This window comes from Typopeltis vanoorti, chromosome 3, assembly GCF_054136105.1.
Source record: "Typopeltis vanoorti isolate ZY-2024b chromosome 3, IOZ_Tvanoo_1.0, whole genome shotgun sequence".
In the NCBI taxonomy this organism is placed as follows: domain Eukaryota; kingdom Metazoa; phylum Arthropoda; class Arachnida; order Uropygi; family Thelyphonidae; genus Typopeltis; species Typopeltis vanoorti.
Window position 1 is genome coordinate 75,968,958 of NC_143551.1, and position 21,352 is coordinate 75,990,309.

A 21,352-nucleotide genomic window follows, 5' to 3' on the forward strand; every position below is an offset into this window, starting at 1 on the left:
TGGCTATACGGTAAGTAGGAGAATCAATGCAATCTACTATTGGACGAAGAGGATAGTCAATCTTATGGATTTTTGGAAGGCCATAAAATCTAGGCGGTCTTGCAAAATGAGTTTTAAGTCTTTCAATTGTGTCTTTATCCAAACTGATGACTTTCTCCAGCTTTAGCCAACTTTTATTTAGAACATTTAGAAAAAGTCCTCTTCGCATCTAGTCACTGAATGATTATATCATTCAGTCTTATGTCGCAAGTATCCTTAAAACAACAAATTGCATGTTAGTGTTTGTTCTACTGTTCATTATACCGTACTATACAGGAGTAAGTACAGTTGATAATCGAAGTCAGATATTTACTGGATGTCATGTAGTCACACCAGTAACTCATGGATTTTGGAAGTGGAGCTTTCTGCTAGAATAAGTGGTAGGGTCACAGATGCCCACAGCCTCTCGACTGCAGAGGAGGTATGCTAACCACTTGGCCATCAAGACAGCATAGGTCACAGAATGGCATATAATACATTGCTTATTTGATGACTTCACACATTTTTATACTGAAAAGCGTTGGATTCTAATTATGTAGAAATTAGAATAAATGTTATTTGATTCAGAATCCAACATGATTTTCTGTCACAAGAACTATATTTGTAAATATTATTTAATGTAAATAACATAAATTATAATTGATATCATATAACTGCCTTAATTATATCAAGTCTAATTATTTAATCAAAAGAAAGTGTTAATGATAAAGAGGTTCTGTATTAAATATTATTAAACTATTTTATTTATTGTTATGTCAATATTGTAAGAACTTATATTTGTAATTTAACTACGCATTTATTGAAAAGCAAATATTCTAATTATTCCTGTTTTGTGAAAGCTTAATGTTATGTAATAACTCAATGTAGTTGTATAGCCTAATGTAACATTCGCGAGAATGTTTACGTTTATCGGTTGTCATAGAGACGCGTGAAATAAACGAGCGCGAGTGGAACAGAGTGTGGGCTAAAATAAAGAGGAGAAAATATATACGAAGTAAGGGAGTCGGAACGGAATTTTGGAAGTGAAAGGTAGCAAGAGGATAAACTAGAGAAGTAGAAGTAAATAAAAGGTTCTTAAGGGTAGGAGTTAAGTGGATATTTTTTATAAGTGAGCAAGGACGAAACGAATTTTATAGTTAGCTGAAAGTGTAATCAGCAGTAATAATAGAAAGGAAATTAATGCTACAATCGGATAAAATAAAAAGCTGGACGCTTAAGGAAGAATTCTGAATGAACCCGGCTATTCTAGAATTGTGGCTTATTTCCGATTTGCCCTAAAAAGAACCTCGCAGCGTTTTAATCAGTCTATGAGTGGTAACGACGATAGTTGAAGTACCCTGTAATTGATGTCTAGAATTCTGAAGTGCGTTTGATAGTGCTTTAAGTATAACTGTGGATAAGTCTTGTTGATGTGTTTTTTTAGTAAGATTAATAAATTCCAAAAGTTTGCTCACAACATAAATGATGTACTAGGAACTATTTCCGGTAAGGTTTATCATAGTGTATTATTTCAATGCTTGAAGAATTGTGTGTTAATTACGCTATGCTTAATTCTACTTTAACTGTGGAAACTCTTCGTGAGAGTTGGAGATAAGAATTGTTTGAAAGATATTTTCAGCTATTTATGCCTGTGATATTTTGAACTTATAGCATGACTGAGAATTGTGTGAAAACTGAGTTGATTGGATGTTCTGTTATATTTAATTAAGTGTAGAAACTTTGTAACCCAGAAGCTGAGAAAGTACATGTGAAGACTTGGAAGATTGTGCTATTGTGATTATCTTGACTTAATGTTTGACTTGTTTCTAGTATAAAAAAATTAGAAGTAAAATTTATGTATGTGTTATATAACCTATATTAAATGTTTCATTTGTTAATCTAACTATTGTATTTGCCTGAATTTCTTTTTACTGCACCGTTCACAAAAATTCGAATCTAGTGGGAATCTCAGAAAGAAAATAAATACTTCGGCCTGATTGAATGAAAAGACTGCTAACTAACTTTGAATTGATCCTACTATTTCATATAGACTTATCTAAGGATAGAGTGGCGCAGTATAATAGAAATTTCTCTACCCTTGGATTAGTGATCAATTTACAATTAGTTGTGTTTTATTTTATGAAAGTGACTTGTAACAAGATGGCGGATTAGAACACAACATGAAAAGAGAACGTCACGACAAATGGCGCAGTCGACAGGATGTGATTTAATTGATAGAAAGTAATTTAACAGCGGTAAATTGAGAGATTCAGTTTAACTTTATAATAATAATTGGTGAATTACTCCCTGAAATATAGAAAGTAAATTAAGTAAATCACAATGAACTGGTTGTAATCTGAAATCAGGCAAGGACAAAGTTCGTTTTTTTTTTTGAAATTAAAGGATTATATTAATTAAATTAATACTTTATCACTATGGCTGTTACTTCAAATTCAGAGATGGAAGACAGTGAATTTTTTAGAAGTGTGAATCCCCAACAGGTAGTTCCCCAATTTTCAGGAAAGACTGATGATGTGTTACCTTTTTTTACTTATGTTGAAAAACTTAGGGAAATAGCTAACTGGACTGATTTCCAATTGCTTATATTATTAAGAAGTAAATTGATTGGCAAAGCAAAAACTTTTTTGTACTCATCACCAGTGCTAAGGAAAACATTAGATTATCAAAAGTTTAAGGAGAACTTGATTTCACAGTTCTCAAAATTAAGAAGTATTGGCCCAAATTTGTGGAAGTTACAGAGCGTCATACAAAGAGATAAGGAAACTGTCACAGAATTTTACAATCGGTTATTGACATCTAACAGTTTAAATGTGACTAGTGCTCAGAAACCCCACTTAGTATGGATTACTTTCCAACAATTTAAAATAGGATTACATGATAATTTAAGGGAAGTAATTTATAATGGAGCTACTGATCTGGAAGGGTGTTTTGAATTAGCAAAAAGGAGAGAGAGAATCCTAGAGGAGATGTATCAAATTTCCTCCATTAGGCAAATGTTAGCCCAAGATTGTAATGCTCAGGTCCCCTCCTTATCCACTCTTTTGTATTTGTCAGGTGATACTCGCCTACCAAGGGCAACACCAAAAGAGCTTTGTGTTAATCCACAGGAACTATCTTTAAATAAGAAAATATTAGAAAAGTCGCTCAAATCTGAAGGAAAGAAGGATGAATACCCTATATTAGACCCTCGTGAGATGACAAACCCTGAGTTAATAAGATCAACCAAGTCTATTGACAAATCTCCTTCTAACATTGCTACTCTAAAAGGACAGGCTGAGCCTTTAAACCTTTGTAGATATGATCAATCATCTGACAACCTTGTCAGCTATAACGACATCCCAGATTCTTGTAGTTTCAATTCTCTGAGAATGCAAAACATAACTATAGCCAAGGTAACTGGGAAATTGCCTTTGTCACTCGTACAAGGTTTAGTCAAGGAGGTTCCTTGTGAGATTCTTTTAGATACTGGCGCCCATATATCTGTTATTTCAAGTTCCCTGGTAAGCAAGTTTAATAATCAAATCTCTGTTAATGCCTCCTTATTACAAAATCCTATAAGGATTACAGGCATTGCTAAAACTGAAATGATTGCAATGAAGAAAATAGTCGCCAACTTACACATTCCTTGCTTTCCAATTTCATTCTCTCAAGAGCTAGTGATTCTTCCTGAGACTGCAGACACAAATGGTCAAGTAATTTTGGGTCTAGATTTCCTGGAAGAGAAAAAGTTCATGTGTGATTTTGCCTCAGGAACCATTTCATTAAATGGCATAAGTTACCAGCCAGGGTCTGAGAACAATAAACATGATACAATGGAAATAGAAGTAGTAAGGCTCGACGAAGGTCTCGAAGAAAAGAAGGAGAAATTATTGAATGAAGCCATCAGCTCAACTGTATCCGAAACTGAAAGGAGTAAAATTGAGGAGTTTATTCAAACAATCTTCTTGAAATATCCTTGAGTCTTTACAGAGGATATCAGCTCATTAACCTGTACTGAGAAAATAGAGCACTCCATTCAGATTACCGCAGACTTTCCCATATATGTAAAACAGTACAAGACCCCCCTGAAATATTTGGACAGACTTCAGGACCTCTTGAATAAATATGAAAGAGTTGGAATCATAGAGAAGTCAAACTCCAGATGGAACAGCCCCTTCATATTAGTAGAAAAACCTGATGGGAGCCTAAGATTTATATTGGACCTGCGTGAGATTAATAAGGTCACAAAGCCCATTGATTTTCCCCTTTGTAACATAGAAGAATTGCTAACAAGTCTAGAGGGAGCAACGTTCTTTTCAAAATTAGACCTGAACTCAGGTTATTTCCAAATTCCCCTTAGGAAGGAAGATAAACAGTTTTTCGCCTTTACAACTCGTTGGCAGAAATATCAGCTCTGTTGACTTCCACAGGGGGCAAGAAACTCAGCCATGAGCTTTCAATGTCTAATGAACACTGTTCTTTCAGACATGTTGGGAAAAGGAGTCATATGCCTTCAGGATGACCTATTAATCTACACACAGGACCTGAAGTCTCATATGAATATCTTGAATGGTGTGTTAGAAAGATTAGAGAAATCAAGACTATCACTGAAGTGCTTTAAGTGTAAGCTCTTTATGAGGGAGGTAGAATATCTAGGCCATGTGGTGAGCAATAGAGGCATTAATCCCACTCAAGAAAATGTCTCTGCCATCCTGAAAGCAAGAATCCCTACATCTGTAAGGCAAGTTCGAAGGTATTTGGGAATGGTGAATTTTTATAGAAAATTCATTCCTAATTGCTCCAGAATAATGCAACCCATCATCCAACTGACAAAAAAGGGAGAAAAGTTTCATTGGGGGGGGGGGGGGGGAAACAACAGCTTGCCCACAACTTCCTCAACCTTGCGTTAACCAAAGCTCCAGTCTTAGCCTACCCGAAACTCGAGAAGCCTTTCTATCTAGCTGCAGATGCTTCTAATGATACCATAGCTTCCGTACTCGAACAAGAAGAAGAGGGAGATCTTAGACCAATAGCATTTTTAAGTAGGAAGCTCTCCACCTCTGAAAGAAACTACTCTGTAATTGAGAAAGAAACATTAGCCATTGTACATGCCCTAAGAAAATTCAGGTACATGCTATTAGGGCAGAAGATATTTCTAAGGTCAGACCACAAACCTCTGACATTCTTGTCTTCCATGAAAGACAAAAATCAGAGAATAATCCGCTGGGCATTGGAGATACAGGAGTTCCAGGTCGAGATAAGCTACGTTCCTGGAAAACATAATGTGGTCGCTGACTACCTTTCCAGAGCGCTTGATGAAGATACAAAAGAGAACTCAGATTGTGAGGAAGGAAGCATCAAAATAATAAAGACAGGAGGAGAACAACAAAACCACAGGAAACCACCTCACCTTCAGAACTGGGACAAATTGTCCATGTGAGAGGCTCAAAAGGAAGACCCAGTATGGGGAGGAATTTATTTACAGATCCAAAAGGGAAATGGAGTTTTGGAAAAACATTCCTTCCTGCAATCCCTATTCATAGATGATGATGGTCTTCTATTGGCAAAGCAGAACTTCACTGGACGTTGGAAAAATAAGATAGTAGCTCCCACGATAATGATCCCCTGGATACTACATTCCTTTCATGATGCAGGTCACCAGGGGTTTTACAGAACTTGGAACAGAATAAAAGATAGATATATATGGAAAGGAATGAGAAGAGATGTCGAAGCCTATGTATCTTATGCCAACGTAAATCAGGTAATGGAAAAAAGGCTCCCCTCCAGCCCTTTCCCATTCCAAGTCGTCCATTTCAAGCAGTGGCAATGGACATCATGGGGCCCCTTCCAACCACATTGAAGGGAAACCGATATATACTGGTGGTGATAGACACCTTGTCTAGGTTTCCTGAGGCCACAGCTATGAAGGACCAAACTGCCCAGACAGTGGCAAGCAAATTCTTTGAGTTGATAATTTCAAGATACGGAACCCCCCAAACTCTCCTCACTGATAAGGGAACAAATTTCACAGCTGAAGTCATGCTACAATTATGTAAATTACTGAAAATACAGAAACTGTTCACCACTCCCTACCATCCTCAAGGAAATGGGATGTGTGAGAGAATGAATCGAACTCTCAAGCAAACCCTATCTAAACTTGCAGATGGTCAATTGACTAATTGGGACAATTTCCTCTCACACACCCTTTTCGCCTGTAGAACTGCGTTGCACTCTGCTATAAGGGAAATTCCAGCTGTTGTCCTATATGAATATGAACCCCCTTTCCCTCATGACTTTAAAGACTTGAAAGCTAGTTCTGGTTTCCTTGACATAGATGAATATCTTAACAACCTAATTTATGAGAATAGAGTTGCATATGACCTTGTAGCAGAAGCCAGTCACAATAGCTCACAAAAAGCCAGAGCTTATGCTAATAAGATAAGAAAGTATAAGGAGTTGAAACCTGGGAACCTAGTGTTACTAGAACAGCAATCCAGCAATAAAAGAGGAGGGGAAATTTGGTAAAAGTGCTGCAGGTCCTTATGAGATACTTAATAAAACATCCCCAGTGAACTACAGGATAAAAGAAATATCAGGACAAAAAAGAACCATGATTGTCCATTCAGACAGATTGAAATTAATTAAGAATAGGCCAGATCGCCTGGTCTGCCTAGGAGATCCCATTGAAAAAGTATGGAGTAGAAAAAGAAATTATCAAGGAGTGAGAGAAATTGGAAGAAATAACTTGGGATCAGAAAAAAAGGAAATGAAACAACCTAGACGCATCACCAAAGGTCAAAGAAAGGATTTGTGTTCTGAAGACGACCTCCCAGATTACCAATATAGAAGATATACTACACTGGAACGTGATAACAGTAGAAATCTAAGTAAAGAGATAATACATGCGTTGTAGAAACCACAGGAGGGAGTTTCATCCAAACGAGGTATAACCTAAGACCCAGAAAAAGGGTGGTAAAAGTCTGATGCACCACCTATGAGTTTAGTATAAAAAAATTTTTTAAAGGAAGAGTGAGCCTTTGTTGGATTCTGATTATGTAGAAATTAGAATAAATGTTATTTGATTCAGAATCCAACATGATTTTCTGTCACAAGAACTATATTTGTAAATATTATTTAATGTAAATAACATAAATTATAATTGATATCATATAACTGCCTTAATTATATCAAGTCTAATTATTTAATCAAAAGAAAGTGTTAATGATAAAGAGGTTCTGTATTAAATATTATTAAACTATTTTATTTATTGTTATGTCAATATTGTAAGAACTTATATTTGTAATTTAACTACGCATTTATTGAAAAGCAAATATTCTAATTATTCCTGTTTTGTGAAAGCTTAATGTTATGTAATAACTCAATGTAGTTGTATAGCCTAATGTAACATTCGCGAGAATGTTTACGTTTATCGGTTGTCATAGAGATGCGTGAAATAAACGAGCGCGAGTGGAAGAGAGCGTGGGCTAAATAAGAGAGAAAATATATACGTAGTAGGGGAGTCGGAACGGAATTTTGGAAGTAAAAAGTAGCAAGGAGATAAACTAGAGAAGTAGACGTAAATAAAAGGTTCTTAAGGGTAGGAGTTAAGTGGATATTTTTTATAGGTGAGTAAGGACGAAACGAATTTTATAGTTAGCTGAAAGTGTAATCAGCAGTAATAATAGAAAGGAAATTAATGCTACAATCGGATAAAATAAAAAGCTGGACGCTTAAGGAAGAATTCTGAATGAACCCGGCTATTCTAGAATTGTGGCTTATTTCCGATTTGCCCTAAAAAGAACCTCGCAGCGTTTTAATCAGTTTATGAGTGGTAACGACGATAGTTGAAGTACCCTGTAATTGATGTCTAGAATTCTGAAGTGTGTTTGATAGTGCTTTAAGTATAACTGTGGATAAGTCTTGTTGATGTGTTTTTTTTAGTAAGATTAATAAATTCCAAAAGTTTGCTCACAACATAAATGATGTACTAGGAACTATTTCCGGTAAGGTTTATCATAGTGTATTATTTCAATGCTTGAAGAATTGTGTGTTAATTACGCTATGCTTAATTCTACTTTAACTGTGGAAACTCTTTGTGAATGAGAGTTGGAGATAAGAATTGTTTGAAAGATATTTTCAGCTATTAGTGCTTGTAATATTTTGAACTTATAGCATGACTGAGAATTGTGTGAAAACCGACTAGATTGGATGTTCCATTATATTAATTTAAGTGTAGAAACTTTGTAACCCAGAAGCTGAGAAAGTACATGTGAAGACTTGGAAGATTGTGCTATTGAGATTATCTAAACTTAATGTTTGACTTGTTTCTAGTATAAAAAAATTAGAAGTAAAATTTATGTATGTGTTATATAACCTATATTAAATGTTTCATTTGTTAATCTAACTACTGTATTTGCCTGAATTTCTTTTTTACTGCACCGTTCACAAAAATTCGAATCTAGCGGGAATCCCAGAAAGAAAATAAATACTTCGGCCTGATTGAATGAAAAGACTGCTAACTAACTTTGAATTGATCCTACTATTTCATATAGACTTATCTAAGGATAGAGTGGTGCAGTATAATAGAAATTTCTCTACCCTTGGATTAGTGATCAATTTACAATTAGTTGTGTTTTATTTTATGAAAGTGACTTGTAACAAGATGGCAGATTAGAACACAACATGAAAAGAGAACGTCACGACACTTTATGACTTCACACATTTTTATACTGAAAAGCATACAAAATCACAGGAGATTCAGGATGTTCTGAACAATATCTAACAAACAGGTCTATGCAATCCATTATGGTGCCTCTGCTGTTCAGTTGAAAGAGCAATTGGAGATGCACCGTTAAACAGAAAAATATTTGGGTTGATTGGCATCATGATGAATTTTTATGTGCTTTTTCAACTGAGGTGAGTTAGATAACTTCATATAACAAGAGAATTTTCTTTTTTTAGAAACTCCTGAAGTTTTTATTATTCCTGCAAAAAAAGGCAACTACAACTAGAGAACATATGAAATTAACACACAGAATTACTTTGTGGGAGATGGTATAGCATAGAGTAGCCTCTTGTGACGAGTCCTCAGAATCCATGGAAATGCTATATATAAAATAATTACAACAAATGCTGATAGATCCAAAGTCATATGAAGAGTATGAACAATCTAATCCTACTAGTACCAGACAGTGGCTGCTTTTTACCACATTTCTCAATCAATAGCAGAACAAACCAAACTTTTTTTTTTTTAAAGTATCATCACCAGAGCGGATAAAGGTAATGCCACAGAATATAATTGAAAAATGGAGATTATTCTCCGAGATCACACCACCTACATCCCACTAGAGCATGATTCCACAAAAACACAAGTTAAAAAATTAAACAAAGTATCCTCCTGGCTGCTGGGCACAAAAAAAACCCCCTCAAACCTTTCATCTCTCATCCCCCATCCCTGATATATGGTTTACCAAAAATCCACAAACCTAACCCCCCCCCCAAGACCTATAGTACATGCCACTGATACACCATGCTACAAACTCAAACCAGCTGGCTAACTCCCTGCCCCCCCCTCCTCACTGGATTTACCATTTCCTATATATAAAAAAAAACTTTACCCATTTTCAAACCCTGATTGAAAATCTAACTTTAAATAATACAGCTATATTGATAAGCTTTGAAATCACCTCACTGTTTACCAATATTTTCTTAAATGGCACCTTAACACTCTTAAAATATGTTTTTCCTTCAAGTATCTTAGATCTCTTTTCCTTTACCATGAATTTTGGATATTTTTCATGGAAAAACAATATTTGCAAACAGATAGAGGGAACAACTATGGATCCCCCCCCCTGCCAATTTTTACATGGAAAATTTTGAAAATTAAGCCATAGATTCAGGCCCTCTCAAACCTTCTATCTGGCTAAGATATGTAGATGATTTGGCCTCATGGCCCAGACACATTAAACTCCTATCTCAATAGCCTGCATCCAATCCAGTCTACGATGGAAAAGGAAAATAACAGTTTGCCCTTCCTAGACACCTTAGTAACACACCTTCCTAATGGTAACCTTTCCTTCACTGAACCTACTCACACAGGCAAATACATTCCCAAACTCTCCCACCACTACCCCTCTCAACAATATGGCGTTATTAAAACTAACCAATAGAGCCCACAATCCAGTTCCGGTGAAACCTCCCTTTCAACCGAACTCAACCACTTTCCTTTCCAATGGCTACAGTGATTACAGAATTTAAAAAATAATCAATTCCTCCTCCATTCTGCATCTATCTTTTCAGAAGGATTTCAGAAATGCCATCACCATACCCTACATCCATGGCACATCAGAAAAAATAGCCAGGTCCTTAAAAAAGTACAACCTCGAAACAGCGTTTAAGCCCCACCATAAACTTGCTACCCTTATCTGTTCTACCAAAGATCGGCTCCCTCCTCTCTCAGTGCCTGGAGAGAGGAGAGAGAGATCTACCTGTCTTACTTCGGACAGACAGGTAGATCAGCAACCATCCGTTTAGAACACAAATCATACATCTACAATCACGACTATAGTCAATCTGGCCTTGCAGACCATGTTTTCGATACAACTCACAGGATCTGGAAAAAAAAAAAACACCATGCTCCACCATAGTAAATTCAAAAAAGAAAGACTGTTTTTACAATCTGCAGAAGCACTCAGAAATCAACCAAATTTAAATAAATACAGTTGCATTTGGGTAACATTAATTATCAGAGATCCCACTTTATATCCTAGCCCACTTACAAATGCCCATTGAGGGAGCACCACCTAGATAGGACTTTAGGGTCACCACGTGTCTCATTTAATATTGTGTTGTATTTGAGTGTGTTACAAGAGTTATTTATAATCCCTGAAGATGTCACAGTGACTGAGACAAAATATTAGAAGCATTAAAATTCATTTTAATCCTTTCCTAGTACTGTAAATATTCCATTAAACCTCCCACATGATGTCCTCACAACAGTTAAGCCTCAACACACAGGTCATTTTCATCATTGACAGTTGTAGATATCATAGAGGACTGTAACAAGAATTTACAGAATTTAATATAATCGATGTTAGTTGAGATATATGAAATAGAATAATGATAAGTTTTTTTTTTGCACACTTATTATTAGAAGTTACATTATACAGAAAACACCTAGGATAGCTTAGAATAACTTAAATTTCATGACAGCTATCCTCAATGGGTTTACAGTCTATAAGAGGTCATCCCCACCTATAGGAGTTGCCAAAAGGTGTACAACCTTATTATTAAATTGCTCCGGATTCAGAGAAAGATGTTGAAAGTTTATTTTTCACTTGGTTAGACTATAATAAGTTTAGTTTAATCCTTTATCCAAGTGTGAGCAAACAAAGTTTGCACCTGAAAGTGTCTTCAGGACTGAGCTAAGGTGGGGTAGGGATGACCTCTCATTGCTTCTGCCTTGTGTCTCCACTACTGGTCCTAGCTCCCACAGACGAGACCTCAATAAAGGTTGAAACCGGTCTGGGTAGTGGCCCTTGCCTTAATGCATAGCATTACACATATCCGCAAAGAGATGTGCTTTGCATTATGGGAGATACAGATAGGAGTGATGATAGCTTTCTCCACCTTTGCCACGAGTTGACTTGGTGTTGCACCACCTTAGCTCAGTCCTGAAGATACTTTCAGGTGCAAACTTTGTTTGCTCACACTTGGATAAAGGATTAAACTAAACTTATTATAGTCTAACCAAGTGAAAAATAAACCAGATAAAAGTTCCTCTCATCATGGACGGGAATCAAACCCAGGTCTTTTCTGACCAAAGGACTTCGTCTTTACTGGCTGAGCTATGGAGGTTCTGGAGATCTAAGTAATAAAAGTAAAGCATATGGATTAAACATAAATTACAGCAAATATAAACTAATGACTAACCACACAGAAATCCCAATAATTATCAAAAACAGAATCATAAGTTATGAAGAAGATTTAAAAAATATTTGGGCCAGATAATATTCAAAAACAGGATGGAAAAAGAAACATACTTCAGAATCACCAATCCTTGGAGGAGCTATTGAAGTTTAAAAGAGTGGATGAAGAGAGACCGATCAATCAGCCTAAAATGCAAACTTCATAACATGATCATACTACCCATTGTAACCTATGGATCACAAATATGGTCGCTAACAACTAAACAAGTGACCAAGCTAAGAACATGTCAGAGAGCAATGGAAAGAAGTATGTTAAATATCAAAAGGACAGAAAAAATAAAAGCCCTAGAAATAAGACAGAAAACAAAAGTCACTGACATCATAAGAACACAAAATCCCTAAAATGGAAATGGGAAGGACACTTGATGAGAAAACAAGATGATACATGGGATAAACTCACCACTTACTTGATACCTAGAGAGGAAAAGAGAAGTAGAGGTAAACAGAAAACCAGATGGAGAGATGAATTTATTCTAACAGCAGGACCAACCTAGTTGAGAACATCCCAAAACAGATTCGAATGGTAAAACATGGGGGAGGCCTTTGCCCAGCAGTGGGATTCTATAGGCTGACAACAACTACCTTAAATTAGCTATGCTCACAGATTCTTGAATGTTATCAATGTCAAGTTCCTTCCTAACATCTTCATTTTAATGTGATTCAGCCATTTATGCAACATGTTTGCTCTCTTTTTTTCCCCGATCTCTATATCTGGCTTCCAATCTTTGATCAACTGATTATTTCTAACCTAAGTGTCAGATCCATAATTTAAAACTGGATTGAAAGCTATTTTGTATACTGCTAGTTTAGCATTTTTGTTAATTCTTCTCTTATTCCATAGAGATTTATTTAACTGGTTCTTCACTATACCAGCTTTCTTTACTGTTTCCTATTTGCTAATTTTCATGTCAAATTTGTCATGACTGTTATTAAATTTAGTTGAAGAATCCTGAGGACTTGCTGGATTTGTTCAGGAGTATAATATTATTATTATTATTTTCGGGCTACTCCAAGGAGTCCTTAGACTCATCGAGGGAGGCCCTAAATCATGTCCGCACAACTATACGACATTCTCACAGTATCTATCATACCTTGCCTTGAACTCGCTCACTGTCATAGCACCCACAACAGACACTGGCAACTTATTCCACTCATTTACCACTCTAAAAGTAAAGAACCCAGCTCTAACACCACTGCTAACCACACTCTTGCCCAGCTTCCATAGGTGTCCCCTAGTTCTCCCACCACCAGTCCTGATCTCAAAAATATCCTCTGAATTAATCTTATAGAATCCTTTTAGCAATTTGAATGTCCCAATCATATCTCCCCTTTTCCGCCTATCAACCAGTTTCTGCAACCCACAAATCTTCAACCTGTTCTCATATGATATCATCTACATTTAGCAAAGGGTTCCTAAGTTTGATATTTTCGATTCTAATATCGGGTTTAATGCCACTTTCTTTCATAATGCATTCCATATAGATGATGAATAAAAGTGGAGATATCCTGTATTTCCTTTCATTTTATATTGATTCAATTTTATAACAATAAAATACATATTATTTTAATTGATATATACTTCAGAAAAGTGTTAACAAGCAGGCTGAAACATCAGGGTAATAATTCATTTTTGTGAATAAATTTTTATTCTCTAAATAAGTTTTATTTGCAAATTTTACAGCGAATATTAAAGTTTGTTCCCTTTCTTGTAATCCTGTCATTTTACATATCTACATAATAATCGTAATGTGCATATCTTGAACTCTAAATTTTATTGCCTTTGTGAATGTTTCTCTCTCATCTGATTTCATAAGAAAGAAAATCGACTGTGGGGAGTAAATGTGATTTTCTTATTGAGTTTGGTAAGGTCAGGGGTCAGCAAAGAGGTCGATGTGGCTACAAGGGGTCGATAAATGTCTAGGGTCAAAAGAGGGTTAAATTTTTAATTCTTTATACATTTCTTCAAGTATTTTCTTTAAATATTTCTTATCGAGAAGCATTAATGAAGTAAAAGAGTGAAGGAATTATATATTTAAATTGAGAAATTTATAGTGATAACATTTATTTAATATGATGAGGGATCAAGGATTCCATGAAGGATTCAATGGTCTAAAATGTTTGCCGACCCCTGGATTAAGTATACAAAATATACCTAAGGCAAGTCCTGCTTCAGAAGCCTATATCAATGTTATATATGATGTATATAATACACATATACTCCTGAAGATAGATTATATAAACAATATAAACAAAGGTTGACACCAGTATTTCAGTGAACAAAACATTTAGAGCAGGGCCCCAACTCCAGAAACTTTCGAACTCTGAATGGAAGAATACAAATGAGATTTTCCTAGAATTTAAATCAACACTAATTAATTCCACAAACGAAATATATTGATGCAATCAATTCTGTATTAACAAAAGTCGAGAGAATGTTTAAAAATAAAATTGAAGCGTATAATAGTCATAACAAAATAGGAAATGTTAAAGCAAACACTGACAAAACTCTCTATACCAATAAAAATATAAAACTTACCCCAGTAGTAAGCTCTTCTTTTAACCAGTCTGCTACAGTATCATCATGAAAATTGGTATTTAATTTACCGGTATACGGTAAACTAAAATCACTCGAATTTTTCATAGACTCCATATTATAACAGATATACAGATTACACAGCGAAAAACACAAATCTCTGTTGTCACTAGAAGCTGAGAGAGGAAATTTATAAAGAGCCAAAATTAGCCCAATGAACTTGACTGGAAAAACGTATACAGTCAAGATTTTTCAACCTTATTATAAAAAAAGTAAACTGATAAAATAAGAATTAGTCTTTATTTACTAGTAGATTGAAAGTGGAATGTTGTTACTTAGTTTGTACCGTAACAAAACGTCTACTCTGATCATACTAAAAACAAAGAGAATCTCAAAACTAAAGCAAATACTATATATTAGTGTTATTATTGTGCGATCGACTCCATGGAGTCTGAAGACTCATCGCGGAAGACCCAAACTATCCACACAATCTATCATACCTTTCCTCAAATCAATTGCCAGACAAAGCGCTTATAACTGACTATGGCAACTCATTTCACTCATTCAAAACTCTCCAAGAAAAAAATCTAGCCCTTACATACCTTTATTCAACTTCCAGGGATGACCCCTGATCCTCGTCCCTCTAGCCAAGTGCTGAAACATTTCCCCTGAAGCTATCCTATAAAACCCTTTAAGCAACTTAAATATTTCTATCATATCCTCTCTTTTTCTCCTATCAACCGACTTAAGAAATCCATACACTCAATCTATCCTCATAAGGAAAATTCCGCAGACTACTCACCATCTTGGTCACTCGCGTCTGAATTCACTCCACCGCTTCCACATCTCCAACAAATCCAGGAAACCAGACTTGAGCACAGTAATCTAGATGTAAATGTATCATTCCTTATAAAAAGGAACAACAATCTAGATGTAAACGTATCAATTCCTTATAAAAAGGAACAACAACTTCCTTATCTCTACTTGTTAATGTGTGACTAGATAATCAAGTAATCTTATGGGTACCTTAGCAATATGTCCTCTCTTTAACTCTCTGTCTACTACCCCTACTAAATATCTAGCTTCCATTATTTCCACTATTACAATGCTATCAATATGATAGACATCTTGTAATCTGTTTATCCCAAAATGCATAGCTTTACATTTTTCCACATTGAACTGTCACCTATCATCCTTTGCCCATACTGAGAGCCTATTAAATCGTCCTACAAGAGAGCATGCAGGAAAATTTAATCCACATCAATGCGATGTGGATATCAGCTCGCACAGCTGATATCCACATTCCATTGATTAACCGCTAGTCTACCCTAATTCGCATATCAGCAAACAACTGAATATTTTCTTTCAAGTTATTTCCTATATAATTTAGGTACAAATTAAACAGCAATTGTCCTAGCACTGAACTCTGTGGCACACCACTAATCATGTTTTCGCTTTTGATTCTCCCCCCGTTTATATATCTGTTCAGCATCACCCTCTTATCCACTTAATCAGTGTGATATCCATCCCCATTTTTTCTAATTTGCATAAGAGAGTTCCATGTATTATTCTCTCAAGCCAAGTTCAATCAAACTTCAAGATAATGTTGATTTGTTTGTTTTTTATAACAGTGGATTTGTACACTAAGAATTTTTCCCTCCTTTACAGTGAACCAATGTTTTTATCTCAACGTTTTAAGACTGCGTGATAGTGTGTGACGAAAACTGCCAGAAATGTGGAGTAGTGGATATTGGTTGCTGTACCATGACTGGATACTGGATTCAGGATTGGCTGTCTGATAGGTATCAGAGAGTTGTGTATGGTGGAGCAGTTTCAAGGAGGCAGAGGGTTATAAGTGGGGTTCAAAGGGCTCAGTACTAGGACCTATATTGTTTAACCTTTATATCAATGAAATTGCCAGTGAATTGCAAGGGGATATTCAGTTGTTTGCATATGAGGCGAAGCTGGGAAGGATTATTAGTAATAGTGCAGATGTGATAGCCCTGCAAGAGGATTTGAATAAGCTAGATAGATGGGAAAATGAATTGGGGATGTCAGTTTAATGCAGCAAAATGTAAGGTCTTGAGGTTTGGGAAACATCGATGGAATGCTGCATTCTCTATGGGAGGAGTTATACTGGAGGAAGTAGGGGAGACAAGAGATCTGGGTTTGATGATTGATAGAAACCTGAAATTTAGGGGACATATTGCAAAGGTGGTGAAGGTAACACAGAGGATTGCTGCAATTATGAGAAGGACACTGACCTGCAGTGATAAAAGGGTTATCATTCCGTTTTATGTCTCTGATCAGACCACACTTGGACTGTTGTTCTCAGGTTTAGTCCCTAGGATTTGAAGGGGATAAATTAACCGTGGAAAGGGTACAAAGACGGATGACAATGATGGTTTCAGGACTGTACAATTTTGATTATGAGGATCGGCTGAGGGAATGTGGACTGCAGAGTTTGGTGGATAGAAGAAGGAGAGGTGATATGATTGAGACTTTTAAACTGTTGAGAGGTAGTTACAGGGTTGACACTGGGGAGTTCTTTCGCTTGGTTGAACAGCGGGAAGGAGTGATGACAAGAGGCCATTCCTGGAAGTTATAAAAGGAAACCGTGAGCAAGAGGGTGAGGAGGTTTCTTTGCATGGAGGGTGGTTGAACCATGGAATGCATTGCCTGATGGAGTGGTGAGAGTGAGAACGGTCAATGAGTTTAAGGAGTGGTATGATAGACCTTGTGTTTCTTAGGGGGGACCTCCCCTTGATGAGTCTTGACAGACTTTATGTTCTTAGGAAGGACCTCCCACGATGAGTCTTTTGACTCCATGGAGGCCTGAATAATAATAATAATAATAATATTTAAAAGATAGAATCACCACATAGCCATTTCCATTATCTAACTTTATTATTGTTCTATTATTTAAAAGATAGTAAATTACTATGCCATGACAAACCTTCACAAAGCCATGTTTCCCCCCCTCATACAGAATAATATTTTTATCCACCAATTTTTTAATTTTCCTTTTGACCAATTTTGCAATAATTCTATCTCCACACCTGAGATACTGGTCTACAATTTGCTACTGCAGTCTTAGAACCTCCATGATCCAAGGGAACTATTTTGTGCTCTTTTCACTCCCTTGGATCTCTACCAGAGTTGACACTTAAATTAAAGAGTCTAGTCAGAGGCATTGCCAGTTCCCTTTCACCTACTCGCAAAACCCGAGTTGATATCCCATCCCACAGCTTATTTACATTGAGATTCTGCAATAACTCAGGAGCCTCCAATTCACCAACCCCCTTCCTCCATTAGTATTTGTCACATACGTTAACGCAGTAACCTCACTAGGATTATACACACTTGCAAAGTGGTCTCTCAGTAACTCAACTATTTTATCTGCTTCTGTCACCTCCTGACCATTATCATTCACTAATCTTCCATAATCATTCTTCCTCTTACTTCCCACATAATGAAAGAACTCTTTGGGATTTCCTTTGACCTGCTTGGTTATATTCTTCTCATAATCTGATTTTTCCTTCCTTGTCATGCTGGTCACCTTTCTCTTTATATACCCTCCACTGCATTTTCTTCTTCTGCAGCTCATGCTTAATGATATTACTCATCCATCTAACTCCTACCTCATTAACCTTCCTTAACTTAGGAATACAATTTAATATTACATCCTCTAGATCAGCGTTTCCCAAATGATTGGTCACGAAAGCCAAATGCCAGGTCGCCTAAAAAAACTCTCGAAAACCTAGGTGTTTCATTTTTGGATTTTCTTTTTTTCACGAAACTCTAAAATACAAGTAAATAGCATTTAATCAGGACTAATGAATAAATAATTTAATTAATAGAGACGAAAGGCGCGCTCCATCCTCGTCTGCATCGCCATTTCATGGTCTCTTTGTTCGCGATAAAGTAACTCCATGAACATTCAAATCTGTTTTATTTTACCAATTGGCTATAAAAATTTTAGTAGGTCATGAAGATGAAGTACTAAAATAACCGGGCCATTGGAAAAAAGTTTGGGAAACCTTGCTCTAGATGAAGCATTAGAAGCATTACTAACATCCTTATCCAGCAGTGTTTTATGCCATGGCACAGATTTAAGCTTCTTACTAAGCTTGTCATAATAATCTGGCTTGTATTTTTACATATATCCCTTCTTGAGAGAATATTCCTCATGTTTTAAATTCTTCCATGTTAATAACGCATGGTCACTATCACCAGTTGGAGGAAATGTGGTCACCTTGGTTATGAATAACTCTTCTGATCCTATGACAAGGTACCAGGTCCAATCATCTCACACACCCCTAGTCTCCTCCACCACATGCTAGTTCAAGTAGTTATCTCTCAATAGGTGTGTACAAATTCCATTTCCTTCTTGCCATATGAGTTTTTTCCTTCCAGTCTACATCTCCAAAGTTGAAATCCCCCCATAATAATAATCACTCGACTTGTATTTATTGTACTAATTTCGCGATGCATGTCTTCCAGATCATCCATGGTACTCCTTTGCCAAAACTACAACAACTGTATATTTTATCTTACTGGCCTTAATCTCACACCAGACTGCTTCAAATTAACAGCAACCCGCTAGCTTACCTCCTATTCATTTTGGGTACAATTCATCTGCTATCATCAGCAGTATCCCTTTCCACATCTTATCTTCGCTATCTTCTCTGAAAATGCTAAATGGACACAAATGCAATTCCAGATGGCTACACAGGCACCAAGGCGTTATAATGTAAGGGTTAATTCTGGAGCAGAGTGTCTGAGTAAAACTAAATGGGGGGGGGGGATATCACAAGGGACTAATGATCGGTTGGAATTCAACGTATTCAAGATTTAAAAAAATCAGCTAACACCTTTAATTCCCTTATAGAGAGTAGGCAAGGTCTTTTAATCCTATCTTGCTTTTGGGGACTGAGTTGGCAGTTAAATCTCTACTATTGATCTCTGATAGCCACTCAGAGATCGCTGGCCCATCACTAATCATATCACTAATTATAAAATATCACTAATTATAAGTGGTATCCGATGAAAATAATATAAAACAAGTGCTTCTATCTCTTGGCACCTAATCATAATAGGATATGTTATTGACTGAAATAGTATGGGTACTACGTTCGATTTTCTTGAGTTTACAGAATGAAAAACACGAGTTCCAGGAGAAAAAACCCTGCTTGCCCAGGTTTTTTTTTAAATAGGTATTGACTTGGAATGATCAAATTCTTCAACAATTTGCTGAATAGAAAGGCCTGACATGACATCCTATTACAACACATATTTCAAACTCTGCCAGTTTCCTTCTCTTAGCTATTTTATCCAGTCACAGTTACACTGATTTGAGAGCACCATATCCCTCCAATTTATACTGGTTACAAACATGTGACTCATTAATAATAAAATTTGAAATTTTATTTCGTATTTTTCAACCCATGTTTACAATGCATTATTAAAAGGCCTAAGTTCGATTCTCGTCATGACCAGAGGAATCTTTATAAGTTTTCTTTTAAGTGAAGTTGAGTTAACCGATCTTACACAGTGGTAGTTCTCCTGGAAACTCAATTTTTCATCCTGCATATACAGACAAATAGGCCATGAGAAAACACACAAAATTAGCACACAAAACATACTAGTGGCGATGGTAGTAGACAGCAGATGACATGTATAAATGATGATGGTAATGGTGCTCAGTATAGTTGGTGGGTTAAAGTAGTGGAGACAGAGAGTTTTAGAAAGAGTTTTGGTGCCCTCCCTCGATGAGTCCTTGGTCTCCTTGAAAGTGTAGTAATAATAATAGTAATGATTATTTTCAATAAATTGAAGAAATTTTTCAACATTGACATTTTTACTCAAGATATATAATATACATGTATTGGCAACCATATTTGTCATTTTAGTTTCATAGTTATTTGCTAGAGGTCGGTACAGTGCAAGAACGATTACTTATCGTGCTATAAGTATACGATTATGAATGTTGTTATTTTACTCCTCACTACTTCAGTTACTACCATTTAAATTAATATTTATTCATGATAATTATATATATAATATAATATATAATAGTAATTCATGATAATTACTTTATCATGAATAACTATATTAAGTAGAGTTTTCTTTGTTCATAATATGCGGCTGAAAATGATTTCGGGCGCATCTTACAAAATTATATATCACTTTCGTCTGTGAGCCTGTGTAGCTCAGTGGATGTGGCGTTTGCACACCACGGCGCTTGGCCACACGAAGGAAGACTTGATTTCGAGTCTAGTCAGCGACTAGAGGAAATTTTTCTAAGCCTTTTTTCGACCGGTTCCCGAGTTGGTCGATCTCTGGCACTGGCAGGCGGGTTTTTCCTCCCTGAAACTCGGGTTTTTTCCTGTTAACTCAAGAAAATCGACCGTAGAACCCACATATTTCAGACATTAAATATATTGTGTTAGGGTTAGGGACCACGAAATGGCGGCACATTTGAGCCGTCTCTCTTCACTGTGATAGCTTAATTAGTGATAGCCTTGGGCCATCTATCTCTGATTGGTACCAGTGGAGATTGAACTGCCCACTCAGTCTCCAAAATTTAGATAGGGCTAAATGGCCTCGCCTACTCCCGTTTACAGGAATAAAAAGGCGTTAGCTGATTTTTTTTTCTTTTATCACTTTCGTCTGTTCGTCCGTAATATTTCTGATAATGCTTAAAAATATACTTTAAGGGGAGAAAATGACATCCCATATATTTAAATAAATAAATAAATAATATTAGCTTTTTTCGATTGGTTTCCGAGTTATTCGATCTCTGGCATGGACG

The 21,352-nt window shown here is 36.2% G+C and overlaps 1 protein-coding gene across 1 annotated transcript in view; it reads right to left on the reverse strand.

Moving 5' to 3' along the window:
• Nucleotides 1–14,696, reverse strand: part of Prosbeta1 (proteasome beta1 subunit) — a 67,182-nt gene extending 52,486 nt beyond the window's left edge. The window contains exon 1 of the mRNA XM_090415722.1: nt 14,542–14,696. Within this exon, the coding sequence (XP_090271848.1) occupies nt 14,542–14,655 (114 nt within the window). The 5' untranslated portion in view covers nt 14,656–14,696. The remainder of the gene's footprint in view (nt 1–14,541) is intronic.
• Between the last annotated feature and the right edge of the window lie 6,656 nt (nt 14,697–21,352).